The sequence below is a fragment of the Dermacentor albipictus genome, chromosome 4 (genome assembly GCF_038994185.2).
Source record: "Dermacentor albipictus isolate Rhodes 1998 colony chromosome 4, USDA_Dalb.pri_finalv2, whole genome shotgun sequence".
In the NCBI taxonomy this organism is placed as follows: Eukaryota; Metazoa; Arthropoda; class Arachnida; order Ixodida; family Ixodidae; genus Dermacentor; species Dermacentor albipictus.
In genome coordinates, this window is record NC_091824.1 from 81,101,156 (window position 1) to 81,120,442 (window position 19,287).

Sequence of the window (19,287 nt, forward strand, 5' to 3'; positions counted from 1 at the left end):
TGTTTGTCTTTGCTACGTGGTGTTTATGTTGCGATAGTGATTGTACGGATAGCAATTATACCGTCAGAAGCGCCATTGTCATGCTTTGATGCTGTACGGCACATGCGCAGCTAGGAGTGCGTTTGGCTGCAAAAATGACAAAGCGCAGCCGTCGCATTTTCATAGCTACGCTCGATCGCCGCATTGGCAGCCTGCCAAGGTATAGCGCTCTGCCTTCAGCTGCTAGCATTAGCGCTTTGCTCACGCCACTGCAAGTACAATAGCGTTCATTTTGGGGTGGTGCGTGCATTCACTGCTCTGAGCGGAACGGAATACACCCCTGGGTGCTGACTAACGACGTTGGTTTCCCGTCGGTTTCGTTTTGGGACCCCCTCGGTGTGACACTTGCAACGCCACTGGCGACGCTCCTCACCGCGTTAGCGTTATGAGACACCTGGTATCTGCCAGGCCGTTGTTCCTGCTGCACAGTACACTGTAAAGTAGTGTACGTGAATGGATGTGTAGACCAATGTCCGAGTAGCTATATTTGTAGCAACGTGAAGAAAAACGCAGAGATGAGGCCTGTTGCGTCGCGCCGAAACGCAAGGGCGGGGTCCGGAACACTGTGTTTATTTTGTCCCGCGTCGGCACTTCTGGTCGTGACTAGTGATGGGATTTCCGGGACACGTCCCAGTTTGAATAAATGTGTTGATATTAGTGCCAGTTACGTACGTGCATCTTCCAAATAGCTTGCGAATAGTTTTCAGCAAAAGCACTCTCCCGAAATGTCCCGAATATACATTGAGAGTCTCGGAAACTTATATTGTCCCGGTTGCGCAGGTTTGCCTATGTTGTTTCCAGTGATTTAACAACGTGCTTATACTCGCTTTGCCATTTAACTGCAGGTGATATTTTAGCCTGATCAGGCAGGAGCAGTTTCCTCTGCCTGTATGTACGCGGCTTCCGAATCACTTGCACTGTAGACTGTCTATAAAACCTTCATAATTGCAAGAACTGTGAAAGTGCCACATTTACTTCAAGCGTATCAGATTTCATGTTAGGTCCGGTTTTAAAAAACAGCTTTTAAAGTCAACGGTTGACCTTACCGCAGCTACCTATAGTTTCATTTTCATTCCTGGCACTCGATCAAACACGGCGACAGATGTCCGCATTGCAACTTCATCCCGACACTTGAACACACAACTTACCAGTGCACGCAACGTACGGCAGATGCTTCCTCGCCGCTACTTACCGACACACACAGAAATTGGTCGTGGGAGGCGCGACTCTCCGAACGGGACTTGGGAAGCCAACTGGTGACCCTCGACCAGGCGCGGTGAGCCTCAATAGCCAGTGAGGCCCTGGAAGAGGGGCTCCCACCCGCAGTAACCCAGCTCAATCATAATTTCAATGAAGTTGTTTCTCTCTCGCGCGCGAAATGTCAGAGGTTTGCCGTAAAAATTTCTCAGTATTTCATCTTGGCGCGCAATACTTTGTGTCACGTGTGTACTGCATATGTATGCTTCGCCGAGTTCTACAATACCAGGTGTGAAGTCGTTCAAGAGACCTACCGAGGTTGCTTAGTAGCTATGGTGTTGGGCTGCTAAGCACGAGGTTGCGGGTTCAAATCTCGGCCACGGCGGCCACATTTTGATGTGGTCGGAATGCAAAAACACCCGTGTACTTAGAGATACACTTTAAAGAGCACCTGGTGGTCCAAAATAATCCGGAGTCTCCCACTACTGCGGGCCTCTCAATCAGATGGTGGTTTTGGCACGTAAAACCCCATAATGTATTCGTTTAAGTATTAGTTATTCAAGGCCTATCAATAGGGCTCACTATCAAATCTCACAATGATGACTACGAGGAACCCACGCAAGAAGCAAAAGCAGCACCTGTCCGCATACCTGTCAGACTTCTCAGCAACTTGCCTCCGAGCATTACTGGCGCTTGACATGTGCGCGCACACCCCAGTGCGGTTTCGAGAATCGTTGATGAGCATGAATTTATACGTCGCGAAACTCTTGTTCATCAGTCAAATTTAAGAATAACTTAGCAGATAAAAGACAAACGTTGAGCGAGCAGCCGTTTGAGATGTTCTTAGATTATTTGAATGGTAGAGAATATCTCGAACAGGGAGTGTGTGTTTAGGGGGTTAGAGCATGTTAAACAGTTTGATGGCAATATAAACAAGCAGAAAGTATTTTGGTGCATCCTGCACTGTCCCGGAACGTGTTCAGACCTCCTGCTGCTTTATGCCCACATTTCGTTCAAATCTTAGAGGTGTTCTTTTCCAGGCTTTCCCTTCCAGATTTCCCTCTTCGGGACGCCGCTACGAAACGCAGCGCGTGTTTTTAGCATGAAAACGCGGGTTGCATCATGCGCTAGCATTTTAAAACGGTGTTATTCAGGCGGAATCCTACACCTTCTTCTATTAAAAAAAAACTGCAGCGCATCGTTGTGGCGGTCGAACGCAAGAAAGCATGCCCACTTGAGCTACCACGAATTTTCTGCGGTCACCGAATTCTGGCAATAGTGGCTGGCTCACATATCTAGGCAGGCAAGAGAAATCAGAAATAGGTACCCCCTGACTTCTTTCTTTTGCACCTTTGAGGACCCAAGCATGGCCAATGTTTTGATCGAGCGAGCGTGCCACAAGGATAGCCTGTGGCACGCTGTGGCTTTCGCAGTGGCTTTCGCAGTGTGTCTCTTACGTTTACCGCCAGCGACAAACATTGTAATAAACAACGCAAGCATTTGTAGCAGAAAGAGCATCAATACAATACCATTCATAGAGTCACACCAAGCATTCTCTTCAATGTTTGTTTACAGTCTGCGCGGACGCTGTGTAGACCACGTGCAACAATAACCTTTAACAACGGTAGTAGGATATGCTTATTTCTCCTTTTCTTCATTAGGCTTTCAGTTTCATTAGAGCCACCAATCATGACAGAACTAAGTGCCTCCCGCCAATTGCGGAGTACGCAGAAGGCAGCATCTCGTGCGTTCTTTGATCGAGCGTTCGTGACTTTGCCATCGCTGTCAATACCTGGGCCATTCAGTCAAAACTGCGAAATTTGTTTACCTCCTTATCTGACACCTTCCGGGCAATTCCTTTTTCTCTACTTGCGACCAGGATGTCCAACGAGCCTGAAAGTCCAACAATACGGAATGTCCAGTACTGGGCATTTCGTCTCAATTACACATTCCGTGTTGCCGTAATGCGATAACATTAGCCACCCCTGTCACCTGGTGAGGATTGAATTGTTTGCAACCATTTATCCGGGAGGGCACATGTAACCAGCAAACGGAAGCCTCAGGAAAGCACCTGAACTTATAATAGAGCAGGCGGCGCTGGATCTCCGCGGCACCCAAGGGCAGCGGGGGAATCACAGCTGTAACCAAGGTCGTCCGTAAATTGGGGATGCTGAGGCGGTAGCATGCAAGGGAATGTTTGCATACAGGATTGGTCGTTAGCGATAACAGACAGCCTCTCGTATACACCCCTTGCCCGCGCAGGCCTCAATGAGCCCAAACCCACAGACCAGTCCGGGTTCCAGCTTTGGTGTAGTGAAGGTGCCGCCAAGTATACTGAATAATGACACGTTGTTTACACTTAGTACTTGCGCTAATCATGCCACTTTCTTCGTGGCATGACAGAGGAGACTGTGGGGATTACGCTGACAGCTCCACTTGCCTACGAATAGCGAGAGTATTCAATCAGTACTCCCAAAACCAAAGTATTCGCTATTGTAGTGGTACAATCCGTCGCGTTGTACATTTAATCCCGCTGGTCACGTGGCCTATTGGATATTCTGTCGCATTTGCGCATTCTGGATCTAAATCCTTTTTCTGCACGTCACTTTCGTGACTACAAAGCCAAAGCCAAAGCCAGTGACGAACGTTGTTCAAAGGCCATATATTTGACGACCATGCCCACTGCTCAAGATATTTGTACTGTTTTCAAAAATATTCCTCGAGCGCATCAGCAAAACCCAGATAACTAACGCAGACGCATGGAATATCTCTCTTGAACTGTGCCTTTTAGTAGCAATGCAAGAAACGGAAACAGGAATAATTTTTTGTCATATTTATTAGATTATAGGACAACGTCGTATAGTGTTCGGGCAACGCGCTTTCAATTTGCGACTACTGAAGTCAGCGTCGAAATTATTACTATCGTTATAATATCTGAGCTTATAATCAGTTTCTTTAAAGGCAGCTGTGAATTGCTAAAGCTAATTGAGGTACTCAACAGAGATAAAAGCTTTCCCATAGTAGCATAATAGCTTTCCCAAATAGTAGCGCTGCTTCTCCCAACGAGCTGACGCAGAGAACCTCTTCGATTTTCCGCCCCTGACAGTCCCGGACTGCCTTTGGTGGTGTTTTCAGCCAATGATCGTTCCGTATGCAGCGTCTCGAGCAGTTCGGGACTGTCAGGGATGGATAATCGAAGAGGCCCAGTGTCGCACTATGCCGCTGTGTTATGGCACGTAATCTTTAGTGCATGTGCACGCGTGCACCAAGTATGGCTCACCTCCCTTTTTTCCGGCCACTCAGCGGTTTTCACTTATATACACAGTGGGCGCGAGGACATACCATGGCGCCGCATGCTAGCAACGGCTGAATGACGTGTCAATTTGGATAATGCGTCAGAGTATCTGCTCGTGTATGCTCGTGTATACACGAGCAGATGCTCGTGTATCTGCTCTATATCGGGTCTCGATCGTATCTGTTCGTCGCACGTGATGCGTTTTTTGTCGTACCATGCCACGGACCTTTGTGCTGGTTAGCGCTGGTTCTTTGTGCTGCTTTTAAGGTTTTATACAATGTATGAGAGACAGAGAGAAGTCATAAGGGAAAAGCAGAGAAGTCAACTAGGCTGAGCCCGGTAGGCTACCCTGCGATGGGGAACGAGGAAAGGGGATTGAAAGGGTAGAACGAAGAAAGAAGTTCACAGTCTGCAATGTTACGCACACAAGCGTTCATCACTGAGTCGGTCACAGACGCTCATGCAGGCTGGTGCATTTCTCGAAACGCGCCAGCGCCTTTGTGTCCTTGTACATATCAGACGCACGAGGTCACGTGCCCAAGATCTCCTCTGCGAAAGGACGGTCGTCTAACTACTCTAAAGCTCTACGAAGGGCACTCCTCACGTCTTCATATGTAGGTCAGTCACACAAGAGACGTTTGGTCGTTTCTTCGACACCAGATCTGCTGCAATTGGGACTGTCCGCCATTCCAATTATGAATGAATAGGCGTTTGTGAAAGAAACCCCTACTCGCAAGTGTCACAGAGGTAAAACCAGGTAAAAGTTGCAATATCATATGCGGGTCTATGCCATATATAGGCGCTTGTTGGTGAACTCCGGTAGGGTTCCATCTTCTTACAGTAATAATATGGGCAAGACTACTAAGGTGCTGCGCTGCATCCGTTCTTGAAAACGGTATTGAGGTGCTTTCACATACATCATGTTTCTCACGGGCAGCTTTGTCGGCACTTTTATTGCCAGTAATGTTGCAGATAGTGCCCGGGTAGCAATTGAAATACAGTATCGTGGCCTCCCTCCACGGCTTGATGGTAGCGTAATCTTATCTCTGCTACCAATCGTTCATGTGGGCTGCGGCCCAGAGGGCAGCCTTTGAATCACAGAATATAGTCCAGTGATTTGTTAATTGTTGTTGCACACATAGCACTGCGCTACGGAGGGCAGAAAGCGGATCCTGTCGATGTTGTGGCATGGCTAATCTTGAACTTCTTGCAAATTGACATCGACGGAATGACCACTGTACCAGTAAACCTGGATAGAGTCGAAGAGCCGTCTGTATAAATGTGAACTCGATTGAAATAACCCGCCATGGTTGCTCAGTGGCTATGGTGTTGGGCTGCTGAGCACGAGGTCGCGGGATCGAATCCCGGCCACGGCGGCCGCATTTCGATGGGGGCGAAATGCGAAAACACCCGTGTGCTTAGATTTAGGTGCACGTTAAAGAACCCCGGGTGGTCAAAATTTCCGGAGTCCTCCACTACGGCGTGCCTCATAATCAGAAAGTGGTTTTGGCACGTAAAACCCCAAATATTATTATTATTATTATTCGATTGAAATATTAATCATGCAGTAGATGTAGAGCGGCTTGATTCAGGGCACAAGTTCGCAAGTCCGATTTCTTTCCAACTCCTGGAATGGAAAGCCACACTTGAGGCTGCCGGAGGTACCACAAAAGGACAAGGTGGTCTTGCTGCAGGCGTGAAATCGGATGGAAGAGAGCATCGGTACGAAGCTACAAAGCCCGAAAAAGTTGCCTCTGCCCTACTTTCCGAGAGAGAAGCAAGGCGTTCAGACTGGAGTCGGGAGAGGTGAAGAAGATGATTTCCAAGGGTGTCTCCAACGATATATGTACTGATGGGATGTTCCCTGATGATGACAATTCATGTAGCTGTTGAAGTGCATCATGCTTCAACATAGACTGAGACATGTTCTAAGCGCTTGAGCTTGCATGCTCTCAGGCCCTCTGATATCTGTCTTCCAGGTGCTTGACAGCACATGAGGGCTTCTCCGATCCAAATTCAGCCTGGTTTTGCTGTACGTACTATCGCAGAAATAGCAAACATGATAGCTTCTACAGGAGCTCAATGATCGTTAAATTCTGGCAGCAACATTCGAACTACCCCGGCTGATGCATGTACAAAGTAGCACTTACCTTTTGCAAGTGTGAAGCAGCCCAATACTAAAAGCGAGAGGTGTATGACTAATGCCACCACTCATGCAGGTGGCAGAGTGTGACATATGTCGTAAACTACCGCGCTTTGTTGGCTCGAGCATGTGAAGGGGTACTGCCGTAGATGTTCGGGACTTATTGGTAAGTTATTATTATTATTATTATTATTATTATTATTATTATTATTATTATTATTATTATTATTATTATTATTATTATTATTATTATTATTATTATTATTATTATTATTATTATTATTATTATTATTATTATTATTTCTTCACAACAGATACTCTGCGGAGTCCAACACACGATATACGGATGCAGGCAAGTACCGAAGTCTCGCCGCTTACGCAGTAAGCACCACCACCACAATATCTCAAGAAGAAAAAAAATGTCGCTGCTACTATCCTAGCACAAAGCCCCGACACAGCCGTAGAAATGGATATCGCGCTACAAATATCGACGTACACCAACAACGAAATCTTACTAAGCGACTCCTAATCGGCAAGCCGCAACTTCCAGAAATGTCGCATATCCACAATCACGTTCAAAATCTTTGCAAATATCAAGCCAGAAACAACTTCCCGAGGCCTACGTCGTGTCGACCCCAGGTCATGAACTCCTGGTGGTAAACGAAGCGGCGCAAGCCACAGACCGGGATTGCAGAAGCTAAGGGTTTCTACCAGAAGGTAATCATAAGGTGACGACGCCCGAGGACATTGCCAGGAAATATTCGGATATCGTACCGCAACTGGAAAGAAGAGAATGTGCCCTACGTCACCCAAAACTCAGCAGGGAGGAGACAGAGACAGTCACCCTGCAGCGCCTCCAGACCAACACGTATATGCGCGGTATTATGATGCACAGGTGGCACCCCACTCACTTCCCCTACTCCTGTCGCTATCGCGGAATGCCGGACACTCTCCGCTGCGCAGTGTTGTAGTGTCCGCACCATCCAAGAACCAATCAGAGGCCACGTAAAACCAGGACGAAGCAGAACACCGCGAAGAATGGTCGGAGGCTTCTCCCGCAGCCTCACACCTGGAAGATCGGAGTAAGGCACGGGAAGCAGTGATCGCCAATGGCTTTCTGGACTAAGGGAACCAGTGACCCTGGGTGAAGAAGGAACTATTCCACGCCGATTCTCAAAATAAATGTTTACTCTCTCTTTCTCTCTCTCGTGGACAGCATGAACACGCACCTGTATCGCATCGTTCGGTTGAGTCAGTTTGTTGTCGCTGTCCGTTTAGGTATCATAAAATGCGACGCCATTATCTGCATAATGTTACGCTGCAAGTATCGTACCTACTTAGCGTACCAGCAACATCGCTCGCGGATAAATCTTTCTAGTGGCTTTGTTCGGTTTTATCTCGCGTGCAATGCAAGTCTGTCGGGATCGACGCACGCCTTTATTAATTTCCGGCATAACAAGCGTATCGTGCCGCGTACTCGTGTCGCCTTCGCATACGCACTAGAACAATAAAACTTCCGGCAACATTTGGTTTTTATCTAAGCAAACGCACGAAGAAAACAAAAAAACAAAATTTAGAAGCGCGCGACCACTTGTCATATTGCTACGGCACAATATGTGCGATCACGAAAGGCCAGCAGTGTGAAGACGACGACGACGATTTAGAAGCTAGCGCGGGCTGTTGCCTCTTGGCCAAGCGCAGCGTATTTTCCTTGTAAATATATTAGTACATAGCTTGCCGTCTGCGTCTTCCTACGTAACATATTTGGTGGAGGTGGACGTTCCCTGTACCTCGTCACGGAGCTTCGCAGTGGACGGTACGTCGAGCCTACCTTCATGGCTCCCGGCGACGCCAACCCGACTCCACCGGCTCCGACACCTGCTGCCACTTCGACGACCTACATCACCCTCTCCGCTCCCCGTGATCCTGGCGTCTTCTCGGCAAAAGATGGGGAAGACGTCGAGGACTGGATCAGCCTTTACGAACACGTCAGCCGCAATAACCGGTGGGACCCAACTATCATGCTCGCCAACGTCGTCTTTTACCTCGGTGGCACACCTCGAGTTTGGTATCGGACGCACGAAGATGAGCTGACCAGTTGGGATTCGCTTAAGCAAAAGCTTCGAGACTTGTTCGGCAACCCCTACGGTCACCAACTTGCCGCGCAGAAGGCGCTTTCCGGTCGTGTGCAGACGTCAACGGAGCCCTACGTCACGTACATTCAGGACGTCTTGGCTCTGTGCCGCAAAGTTGACACCCACATGACTGAGTCAGACAAGGTTTCCCACATCCTCAAAGGCATTGCCGATGACGCCTTCAACTTGCTCGTTTGCAACAACGTAGCCACGGTGGATGCTGTCATAAAAGAGTGCCGCCGCCTGGAACTCGCCAAAAGCCGACGTATTGACCAGCAGTTTGCCCGTCTGCCCAACACCCCAGCGACATCTTCCTGTGCCGACGCTCCTCGTCCCAACAACACTGCCGATGTTACCAGGATCGTCCGGCGTGAGATCGAGGCCGCCTATCCGGCTGCCTTCGACTCCAGTCCCACCCCCACATCTGCAGTCACGGTCTCACTGATCCAGGCAGTTGTCCGCCAGGAGTTTGAAAACATGGGTCTTCACACCATCTGCTCGGCCCATCGCCCTGATACCCGCCCGGCTTCTTCGATTACGCCCCGTCCCGCATCTTCTTACCCACCACGTTTCCGAAACCCATCTGAATGGCGCACTGCTGACGACAAGCCTATTTGTTTCCACTGCCATCGCATCGGGCACATTTCTCGGCACTGTCGTAGTCGCTGGAGTTCCCCGATCCGGTCTACTTCTACTGCCTACTCTCGCCCCTGAGGTGGCCCTTCTCGTCCCTATGCCGCACGCTCCGATCATGCCGCCACTGATTCTCCTGCAACGAACCGCCCCTATTCTCGTTCGCCTTCGCCCCAACGACGACAATCTCGCTCTCCCCAGCCCCGTCGCTCCTATTCGCCGACTCCCTTCGGACGCCGCTCCCAGCCGGAAGACTAGACGATGCAGCGCCTCGAGGTGACGCTGCATTGCCCCCTACGCCGCCAAATCCTCTACTGACTTTGCCCACTCATCTGAACCTTCTTGACGTGCAAGTCGACGGTGTTTCTGTGTCTGCTCTCATAGACACTGGGGCGCATTTGTCCGTAATGAGCGCTGACCTTCGTACCCGGCTCAGGAAAATTATCACGCAATATGTAACAATATTATTGCTTTGCGCGCTAATATTTACATTAATTTGCTTTTTTTTCTAATATGTAGTAGTCAAGGCCGTCTTCGTTTACACTTCTGTTAAAACAATGAAACAAATGAAATATTTTTCCCTACAGCAGACACCATCAGCAACTGCAATGAGGACGCATCTTAAACGCTGACAATGGTTGAAGACAAGCTGACTTACTGATAACAAGATTCCGAGGAGAGACCTTTAACTTCTCCGGGCTGTGGAGGAAATCTCTGACCAGTTTACTTTTGCAAGACCAGGTCCTTTTACTGCATTCTAAACGAACAGTCAATCTGAAACAAGAAGAAATTTCTGCATTGACTGCATATATTCCGCGGTGGCAAGAGCAATAAAGGGGATTTAAAAGGCACCGCGCAATCTCGTTTCCGTTTTAATACGGCTATTAGTACTATCCAGTGATAAGGGGAAACGTTTTACAGCAACCAAAATATAAGAAGCCTCCTAAATCGCAAGATAAATTGCCGCTCATGCTCTCGACGCAACGAAGTGATGTGGGTAATGTCACGGGCTTTCCACCCAAGAACGACTGCAGCGCCGACGCTTCCAGTCGTGATCCCCGCCTCCCCGCAACCAACGTGCACCTCGCCATCGTGTGACAAGGCCTTTTTCGCTTATCAATCGGCATTGCCCGTATACGTGTGCTTATGCCATGACCGCGGGTATACATCTGGCTGCGGCTATGCCACAGTCCTACAATGGCGACGGGCCGGAACGATTTCCACGCAGTAAAAGAAAATAGTCACCCCACACCTCCAGTGACGGCCATGTCGGTGAGCATGATGGCCTCCAGCATGCTTCTCAACTTCGACGAAGGCATAGGTAAGTGGAAGCCTTGCCACAATAACGCAGAAGCGCTCTTCGAACTAAACGCCATTGCTAGACTATTGTAAGGTGTGATCACTTATTCTTGTAAATGCCCTAAGCGCGTCCACGGGCAACATCCTCCGGCAACATCTTCAGCACCTGTGAAGCCAAGGAGTTATGACTAGGTAAGAAAGACTTTGGGGGACCATTATGAGCGGTATAGCGAAATGAAATGAATCAGAAAACTATCAATTAAAGGGTTACTGTATTTAAGCCTATGTCATCGCGAATTTTCAAAACAATCGCATTTTTTTCGAACAAAATAGATTCCTCGTGAATATAATTGTGTCAAGTGAGTTAGGGTACCGTACAGAAGCAATTTCTCGAAAAGAGGCATCAAATAATCAATGAAGCTGAGCGTCTAGCAATATCCGCTGAAACCGCGTTAAAATTTGCCCGGATATCGTATCCTGGAATAATGTTTCTGTGAAAATTGCAAGCGCATCACAGGTCACCGACGAGAGCGAGCATGGGAAGGGCTGCGGGACGGGAATGGCTGAAGGTGTGGAAGCTTCAAGCGTGAAACCATCAGATAAATAGCTGAACCAAACCGCGAGCTTTATCTTCGTAGCCACCGTGGTAACTCCTTTGTTAGCAATCGAGTGGGCGTCTCAAACGAACTCGTTGGTGGAATGGGAGGCTACGTCAGGGGAGAACAGCCGCCACGCCGCCCATATCTGGACGATGGTGTCTACAAACCGCGTATTTCGACACGTGGACCCGTTAGGAGGCTTCGGTAGACAAGAAGTTGGCACAAGGCCATCAGTGTGTGTCATATCAGGAGAGCTTATCTGCGAACATCGCAGGCATTGGCCGAGCATGGAGTGTTCGTGTGCGAAGCAGTCGTGCTATAGTATAGAAGCTTACCGGCGATGGGGGATGTTCAACGTTGTTCGAGACAGCGAGTTGAATCCGCGGATTGCAAACTGCTAGTACTAGAAAGGCGCATAACCAAGCCTCGCTGGTACTTACCTGCCACTAGTGCTGAAAAATACTGACGTTATGGGGCTACGAGCGGCACACAACGGGTAGGCAACAGCGAACAAAGCAAACATCCTCAACAAGGACACCATACTCAGCGGCTGCAGGGGCTGCAGCGGGTACGACAATCTTTTTCGAAAAGCCTGCAAATAATAAAGACATCTCCTGCCAAGCTCCGGCTGAAGAACGACGCTGTTACGAAGATCTTTATGGCTTACTACGTATCCAGGTACCGCAAGAGTTTCATTGGGAAATGTCCCTTGGCGTATTATCACCTGTCGTGCATTTGGGCAGGCGCAAGCCTCACGGTAGTGGTTCTTCAGACGGGTAGATGTCTTTGCTTGCGCCACTCGAAAATATGTGTTGCGAGAAATTCGAGACATATTTTCCTCGCTACGTGGTGGCGTGCTTTTCATACACTGAACTTGAGGTGCTGAAAAAGTGGAGCCCTTGAACGAGGGCTTCCGGTAACCTTGCCTAAGCACTTCGCACTGAGGATTGTTTTGCTGCTATACGCTTCTCTTTGGCTTTCATCACGCTCAAGATATTCTTTAGAGGAAAGATTATATCATAATAGCTACCTATCTCGAATTCAAGATTATTTGAATGTCATTCTCATGTCTGGAAAGTTGCAGATAACGGACCTTCCTTGAAAAAAAATTTGGAGTGAATCCAGAGTGGTGGCATGAAACTTGGGTAGGATAAGTATAAATTTACTGAGCCGTCTATAAATTATCCTGGGTACCGTATCAACTGGGTATGTCCCTTCCTAATATAGAGCATAAATTCGTCGAAATAAAATGCGTCGAAATTCGTCGACGCAGTTTCGTGACAACAGTAATGCTTCATCGGAAATTTCTGCCGAACATGCTCGATATATTTTTGCTATTCTATTAGTTCTTCGTTAAAAAACACGTGGTGGCAGTACAATTGCACGCAGGATGCTGCAATAAAGAAAGCTAAACAATGTTTGAAGGCGCCGAGGATGCCTAGTGAATTGTGATCCGTCGATAAAACTGAAGTTGAAACGCAATGCATTTCCTTATGGCAGGAACTCGGTCATATGCCTCACAATAGGAAACGTCCACTGATTTACCGGGATTCTCACGAAAACATTGACAAAAGCTGAGCCAAATTACTCTAATCTAGAACGGAGGTCACTGCTACTAGTCTTCACTGTTAAGAAATTCCGTGATTTTTTTTTTTTTTTAGTCTTTAAGGCACGATCCATAAGTGACTCATAGCGCCGTTGGCTCTGAAAAGAAAAAGCGTCGTCCGGTCCAGTGGTACAGACACATTCATCATCAACAATAGCTCATGCCCCCCTAAACAAGCCAAAAATACAGTGGCTCACCCCTCTTGTAATACAGAGGCCACAAGCACTTAGCAAAGTGAAGCGCACAGTGCGTACATTCATTGAAATCAGCCATACAACATACAGAGCAGCATACGTTTCAATCCCCTGCAGAGATGATGCAAAGTAAACTCTAAGGGAAACGTCATTGGCGTGAGTCTGACCCCGCTATACGAGCGCGCGAAGTCTCCGCTAAGCGTCGAAGACGAGCCGAAGAAGCCGACCTGCGAAATCATCAATGCGACGATGCGAGACGGCGCGTCACCAATTGTGCAGCAGGCTTTCATTTTCACGTGTGACAGGAGTGAACATGCTGCTGAACATTTTTATTAATTCCGTTTTGTAACCGACGACTAGTAACTCCTGTGGTTTGTGAGACCTGACCGCTGAACGCCTGCCATGAGCACAGCTCGCACCCAACTTTGGATGCTCTACCTGGGAGGCTACCAATAAAAGCTCCAGTTTGCTCTAAGAAAGCAGCTACTGTATTCGAACACACTAAGGAGGCTACCACCGCAATTGGTTGGACCATTACGATGTGTATTCCTCAACAGCACGTGAGTTGACTCAACTGCTGGGGTGAAGGCATAATAGCAGCACGCAAAATAAAGGACCTGACAGCGAATGACTATACCAATGATTACCATCACATCCAGAGAACAGGATAAGGTGACCTATTTTTTTTTATTTGGTACCAAATTACGCTGCCCTGTTACTTAGACTACCGAGACAAATGTGTTCTCATGCCAGTCACAGTTCGGATGCAGCGGTTACTACTGCTGCATGATACTCGACGAGGGTCCTCGGTACTGCAGACAAGAGCGTCATTGCTGTTTGGAGGTCAGATGTAGGCCACAGTATAGAGGCAATTTTAATTCTCTGCAACAGCTGCATCGACAATTGGTCCATGCCTGTAGCCCCCAGCAGGTAAATGGCCCGTAAAAATCGAGAAATGGTCCCGCACTAAATTCGGCTTTGCCGAGCCTATGTAGCAGGTAAAATTACTTTCGTTCTTTTGGATAGGCACGCAAATTGGAAAAAAGTTCCGCCACTACTTCAGGCAACTTCAGCGACCGCAACCAAGAGCTCGCATGACAGATTCAGCTGCTTTGGTATGCCAGGAACGACAGTCTCTGAACATAGACCACAGTTTATAGAAGTCGCGAATATGCAAGATTTTCTAAAATAGGAAACTATTGCGCACATCATAGCCATCCGCATTCAAGCAGAGCTATTGAAGAAGCAGTCAAAATGTTCTTCGAAAGACAAGCACTATTAAACTAGGTCATAATTCTATACGCCAGCTGCTGACTTGCAACGCTTCGTCAAAGACAGACAAGTTGCCGGCGTAAGTGCTGCTGAGATACAAGGCACAATTTTGCATAAGTACATCTCCTACTACTGCGGCGAACTCGAAACCTGAGCGCAGGGAATAGACGCTGCCAACGAAATGTACTGTCCGCAACTGCGGATCAGACGGTAAATGAGTGGCGGGTGGATTAACTTCTCCAACCTACTTGATCCTGAACGTCCTCCCTATAACTAAGGACGCTTCTGTAATCTGCTCACTTACGGCCATTGGGTCCAATAGCTAAGTCGAATCTACACTGTAGAAAAATATCTTCAACAACAGTGAGTTGTTACACCAGTGGCCGACCCAGGATGTGACTCCCTATTAGGTGCTTCATTTTTCTGGACTGCAGACTGCTACAAGGACCAATGAAGAAGAATACTATTTGGCCGTCGTATTCGTTTGTTGACACAATAATGCTAGCAGCACCTTTGAGTCGCTGCAGGGCTAATAACTTTACCACTGCAGTGTCTTGTTACACGCACTGCACATATCTTTCGCACGAGGAGACTGTAGCGATCCGAAGGAAATCCCTGCTCTCTGTCCTCTAGTCGGGTCTCATTAGTGGAGCTCTCGCCTTGGTACCTATTCTGTCTGCACCATGTTGATATCGCGCCGAGCGCTGTCCGCCTCGTCAATCCGATTCCCATATGTAGGCAAGCGCCCTTTGTCCGCCTGACAGGACGGTCCGAAGGGAATGAACAATGCGAGTCACGCAGCATAACCTTGTTTGCTTCTGCCTGTATTCATCCCTATCTCTTGTATACCGGCCCCGTGCTTTCGTTATCCGTACCTCTTTCTCCGACGTCACCCCTTGCCGACACTGTGTACACAAGCGCCAGATTACGCCTGATGATTGGCCCGGCGGCAGAAATGACGAGAGAGCATAGAGAAAATACCACTCTTCACCTTTTCTCCCAGTTTACTTGATTGCCTCGATCAATAACTGCGCACCGTCGCTCTCGCTGCAAGCGGCTCGTTCCATCTCTGAGGAGCATGCATTCCTTGGCTGCGTCCCAGTATGCCGTCGATAATACCCTCCATGCCAACGAACTGCAGCGAAAACCGAAGGAACTTCCGCGCTCCCGTCTTATCCGTTGCTCTACTTCTCTTGTTTTCGCTAGAAGAAGAAAATAATTCCGGCCTCATGGGGGAAGGTTGTCCATGAGTTCATAGAAGAATGCAGAAGAAGCGAGTCATTTCGTAAAACCTTCTGGTGTAACATAGATTTTAATAGTTGCTTAGGCGGTGTCAAAGCCGGTTTTTCCTATTTCTTTCTAAAATCGAAATGCATTCCACAAACAGCAAAATTCCGACACCGCGCACAATTCCCCCGTCTACGCAGAATCAAATTTCAGTGCTACCGCGATGTTTCTTGCAACAATTTAGCGTCAGAACTAAATAAGTGAAAGTGGATATTTAGATCCAGAAAAGAAAGTTAGCCTGGAAGACATTGAAACATGTACTTCTTTATCTTTCATCGGGTGACCACGTTTCACCGTCTAACAAATGTCGCTTAACGCAGGACGCGCCTACGTGTATCTGAAGTTTCTGGAATGCAATCGATGGTTCTATCCGCTGTCGTCACCGAACCTTGTGTAATCTGATTTGCATGTATGCGCGACTCGAACCTTGTATTACTTTCTGCAAGACGCGTGGGCGCCAATGATTTCTCTGGAACGTTCGATGAATCATGTGTAAAAGCCGATGCGCTTGACCCGCTGCTCAGATTTCCTACGATCGCCGACTGTGTTCACCGCGTTCGTTGTGGTTTCATTGTCACTTGCTTTTACGGGCACAAGTTCGCCCAATAAAAGTTAGTTTCGCCATTCACAGTTTTCCTACTGTATTCTTGACAGTCACCACAGCGTGACAATATTTTTGCGGTGCTAGGCGGTGTTTTAGATCTATTTTTGTAGGTATCTGTCTGAAAAAAATATATAGTGATCTATCGGAGGTTGTCGCTTAATCGTCAAATATTCGTCGGAATGACGCTTAATTCTGCAACCTTTGATGGAGCACGGCACTGCGTCGTCAGGGGAGAGGGAGTGGCAAGGGAAAGTGGATAAAGGAAGGAGCGAAGGTATGGGCCGATCCCAAAGGCAGCGCATTGTAACTCAGCCTCTCACAGCGCTATTATTATTATTATTATTATTATTATTATTATTATTATTATTATTATTATTATTATTATTATTATTATTATTATTATTATTATTATTATTATTATTATTATTATTATTATTATTATTTGATTTGAAAGCCCATATACACTTGAATAGGAAAGGGAAAGCTGGCAACTGCCACCTGAGGAGGCACAAGGCCTGTCTAGTCTTCAGAGAGGGACAGAAGAAGAAGGGGAGGAAAGAGGAAAGAAAGAGCAAGATGATAAATCACAGCGCTAGTTGTCACGAGGTAAGAATGCGCGCGCGACAGACATCCGACAGAGCGGCTTTGCCGCAAGAAAAGCATGCGTGGGATCATGGCCTAATAGGCAGAGCACTGAGCTGCTGTACCGAAATCCAGACGTTCGATCGTACCATCGGTCAGGCATTTCTTTATAAAATGATAGGCGCACTCCAGCCAATTTGGAGGTATCGACCGAAAATCTAGAAGACTGATGAACATACTCGATCAAAAGTTTGTAAGAGATGCGAGGTACGGAAACGTCAGTTGGTTAAATGCTCTATTATTGCTTGTTTCTTTCTCTTTCATTTTTCTTTAAGGAAAGGAAAAGCTGGTCGCATTTCGGAATTTCCATGGACATTCAGGTGTGCTCTTTGTGTAATCTTCACGCATGAGGAGAATAAATATCAGTTGGTAGCACCGCTTATCTTTTCTCCTGTACAACAGCAGTGAAATTATTGTCAATCTAAAAAAGCAAAACAAAAATGCAAGTTAGCATATGCGTAACTGAGAAGCCAAAGGCTGTTAACGCTGAAAAGCATGCCTGTTTAGCAGAAATTCTTGGAGTGTTACCAGTTTTCAGGTATCCATCCCTTGGCTTGTGGCGTAATACACTGCAAGGCATTCTACGTATCTTCCCAGTAAGGCTTCCTTACCCGCTTGAGGCAAAGCATGTGTTTTGTTGTTTTTGTTGTGTTCTCTTCTCAGTGAAGGAAACAAGTATGCAAGCCTAGCTTTATGGAAGGCCCTCAGGCCTTTAAAGAGAAATAAATAAAACTAAGAAAAACGAAATCGAAAATAATTTTTTGCCGTGGACCTGCTCAAGGTTGACCGTTGCTTTAATATTTTCGAAAGCGATAGTTGCGTTTCTTGTTTCTAAGATACACATTTAAGGATTGTGCCTCTACCCTAAGCCTTTCCTGGTGACATGGAGAGATCATAAAATATTCCCTGTTCACAATTCTGCATTGGTGTTTTTTGACCTGCGGTGTACAATAAGATGTCCGCTCTGTTTTCTTTATTTTTCCTTTTTGACCAGAAGGCTTACGTCCAGACGTGTTAGCAGACCAACGCACTCTGATTCTCCGCACAAATTCATCTGTGTTATCACCGGGCCTATATGTAGCTCATGCTGCAGTCTCTCTACCACAAGCGAACAGTACACCACATGCAAACTTTGTCATGGTGACCTAGCTGATTCCGCTTGCTGTGCTCATCGATCCGTTACTCTTGCAGTGTTGACTCCGTAATCACGTTGGCTCGATAATCTTGTTATGTCCGCTCGCCAGGCCAGAGAGAAAGATTCCGCGAGCTCAAGTTTGGCAAAGTCCGGGTGCACCTGACTAAAAGACGTTCTTTTCTTTGCGCCTTTGTTTATCTGTCGCTTTTTTGTTGTTGTTGTTGGTGGTGGTGTTGTTGTGGTTCTAGAGCTTTAGCTTCTGCGTGTTTACAAGTTCACGACGGCATCGCTACGCTCTCAGGGTTCACGCTTTGATGCTGTTTTATGGCACAATCATGTGTGCCAAGTTGCGGCTGACCATCCATAAAGCGTAGAAGGAGACACGTTGACTACAAAAGAGCCATTTGACAGGAACAAAAGACAGAACTGATAGGCCATAAAGAATCAGCAAGAAATCTGGGAGCGTGTTCGGAAGCGGAGTAGCAGGGTTGGATTCGCAAGGTGACAGGCAGATCGTGCAGAAGACGGACGACGCCAGCTAGCTTAAGGAACTTGGAGACAAGACCAAAGCGCTCTATCTCTTAGCATTCCACACCCCTTCCACTCACTGCAAAAAAAGAAATGAACTCACATTTCTTGTCTCTCTGGTTGTCCGAGTGCCAGTAATAGTTGCGTGATAACGGGCTGCAATGTTTCGGCCTTACCAGTTCTGGGGGGAGTGGGGGGAGGGGGAGCCGTCAGCCGCAGCAGCGCTAGTCTTGTCCAGAGAAGTTTCATATGATAATCTGCAGAATCTCTCTACTATATTATCACTTCGAGTCAAAAATTGCAAACGTATGGAACACGTAATATTTATTTTCCGTCTGTCTCTTTTTATCTTTCCCATGTGAACTCTTATGATGTTTGGCCAACAAAGAAAGAGAAGGATAATTAAAAGGAAGTGAAGTAAACAAGGACTGAGCCCGTTTCGATACCCTGCACAAGGGGAAGGGGAAAGGGGAGAAAAGGATTCAGAGAAGGAAAGAAAGTCAACTGTTGACGCCTACACAGTAAAAATCATCAGCTCTGACTCAGCCGGGCACTCATACCACCCACCTTCATGAATTGGAGCCATGCTTTCTCGCAGCCTACTGTAGCTGCGGTATGTGACCCCATGGACTCATGATCGTGTCCAACAAGAACAGTTTTCTGTCTAGCTGGCTCAGAG

At 47.3% G+C, this 19,287-nt stretch overlaps 1 protein-coding gene across 3 annotated transcripts in view; it reads left to right on the forward strand.

Annotated features, from left to right (window-relative positions):
* Positions 1-10,535: 10,535 nt before the first annotated feature.
* LOC135913345 (disintegrin and metalloproteinase domain-containing protein 10-like) overlaps positions 10,536-19,287 on the forward strand; it is a 160,943-nt gene continuing 152,191 nt past the window's right edge. Inside the window, exon 1 of one of the 3 annotated variants that reach the window (XM_070537171.1) lies at positions 10,536-10,763. In XM_070537171.1, the coding sequence (XP_070393272.1) occupies positions 10,640-10,763 (124 nt within the window). In that variant the 5' untranslated portion in view covers positions 10,536-10,639. The remainder of the gene's footprint in view (positions 10,764-19,287) is intronic. The other 2 variants (XM_065445937.1, XM_065445935.1) reach the window with 2 other exon arrangements.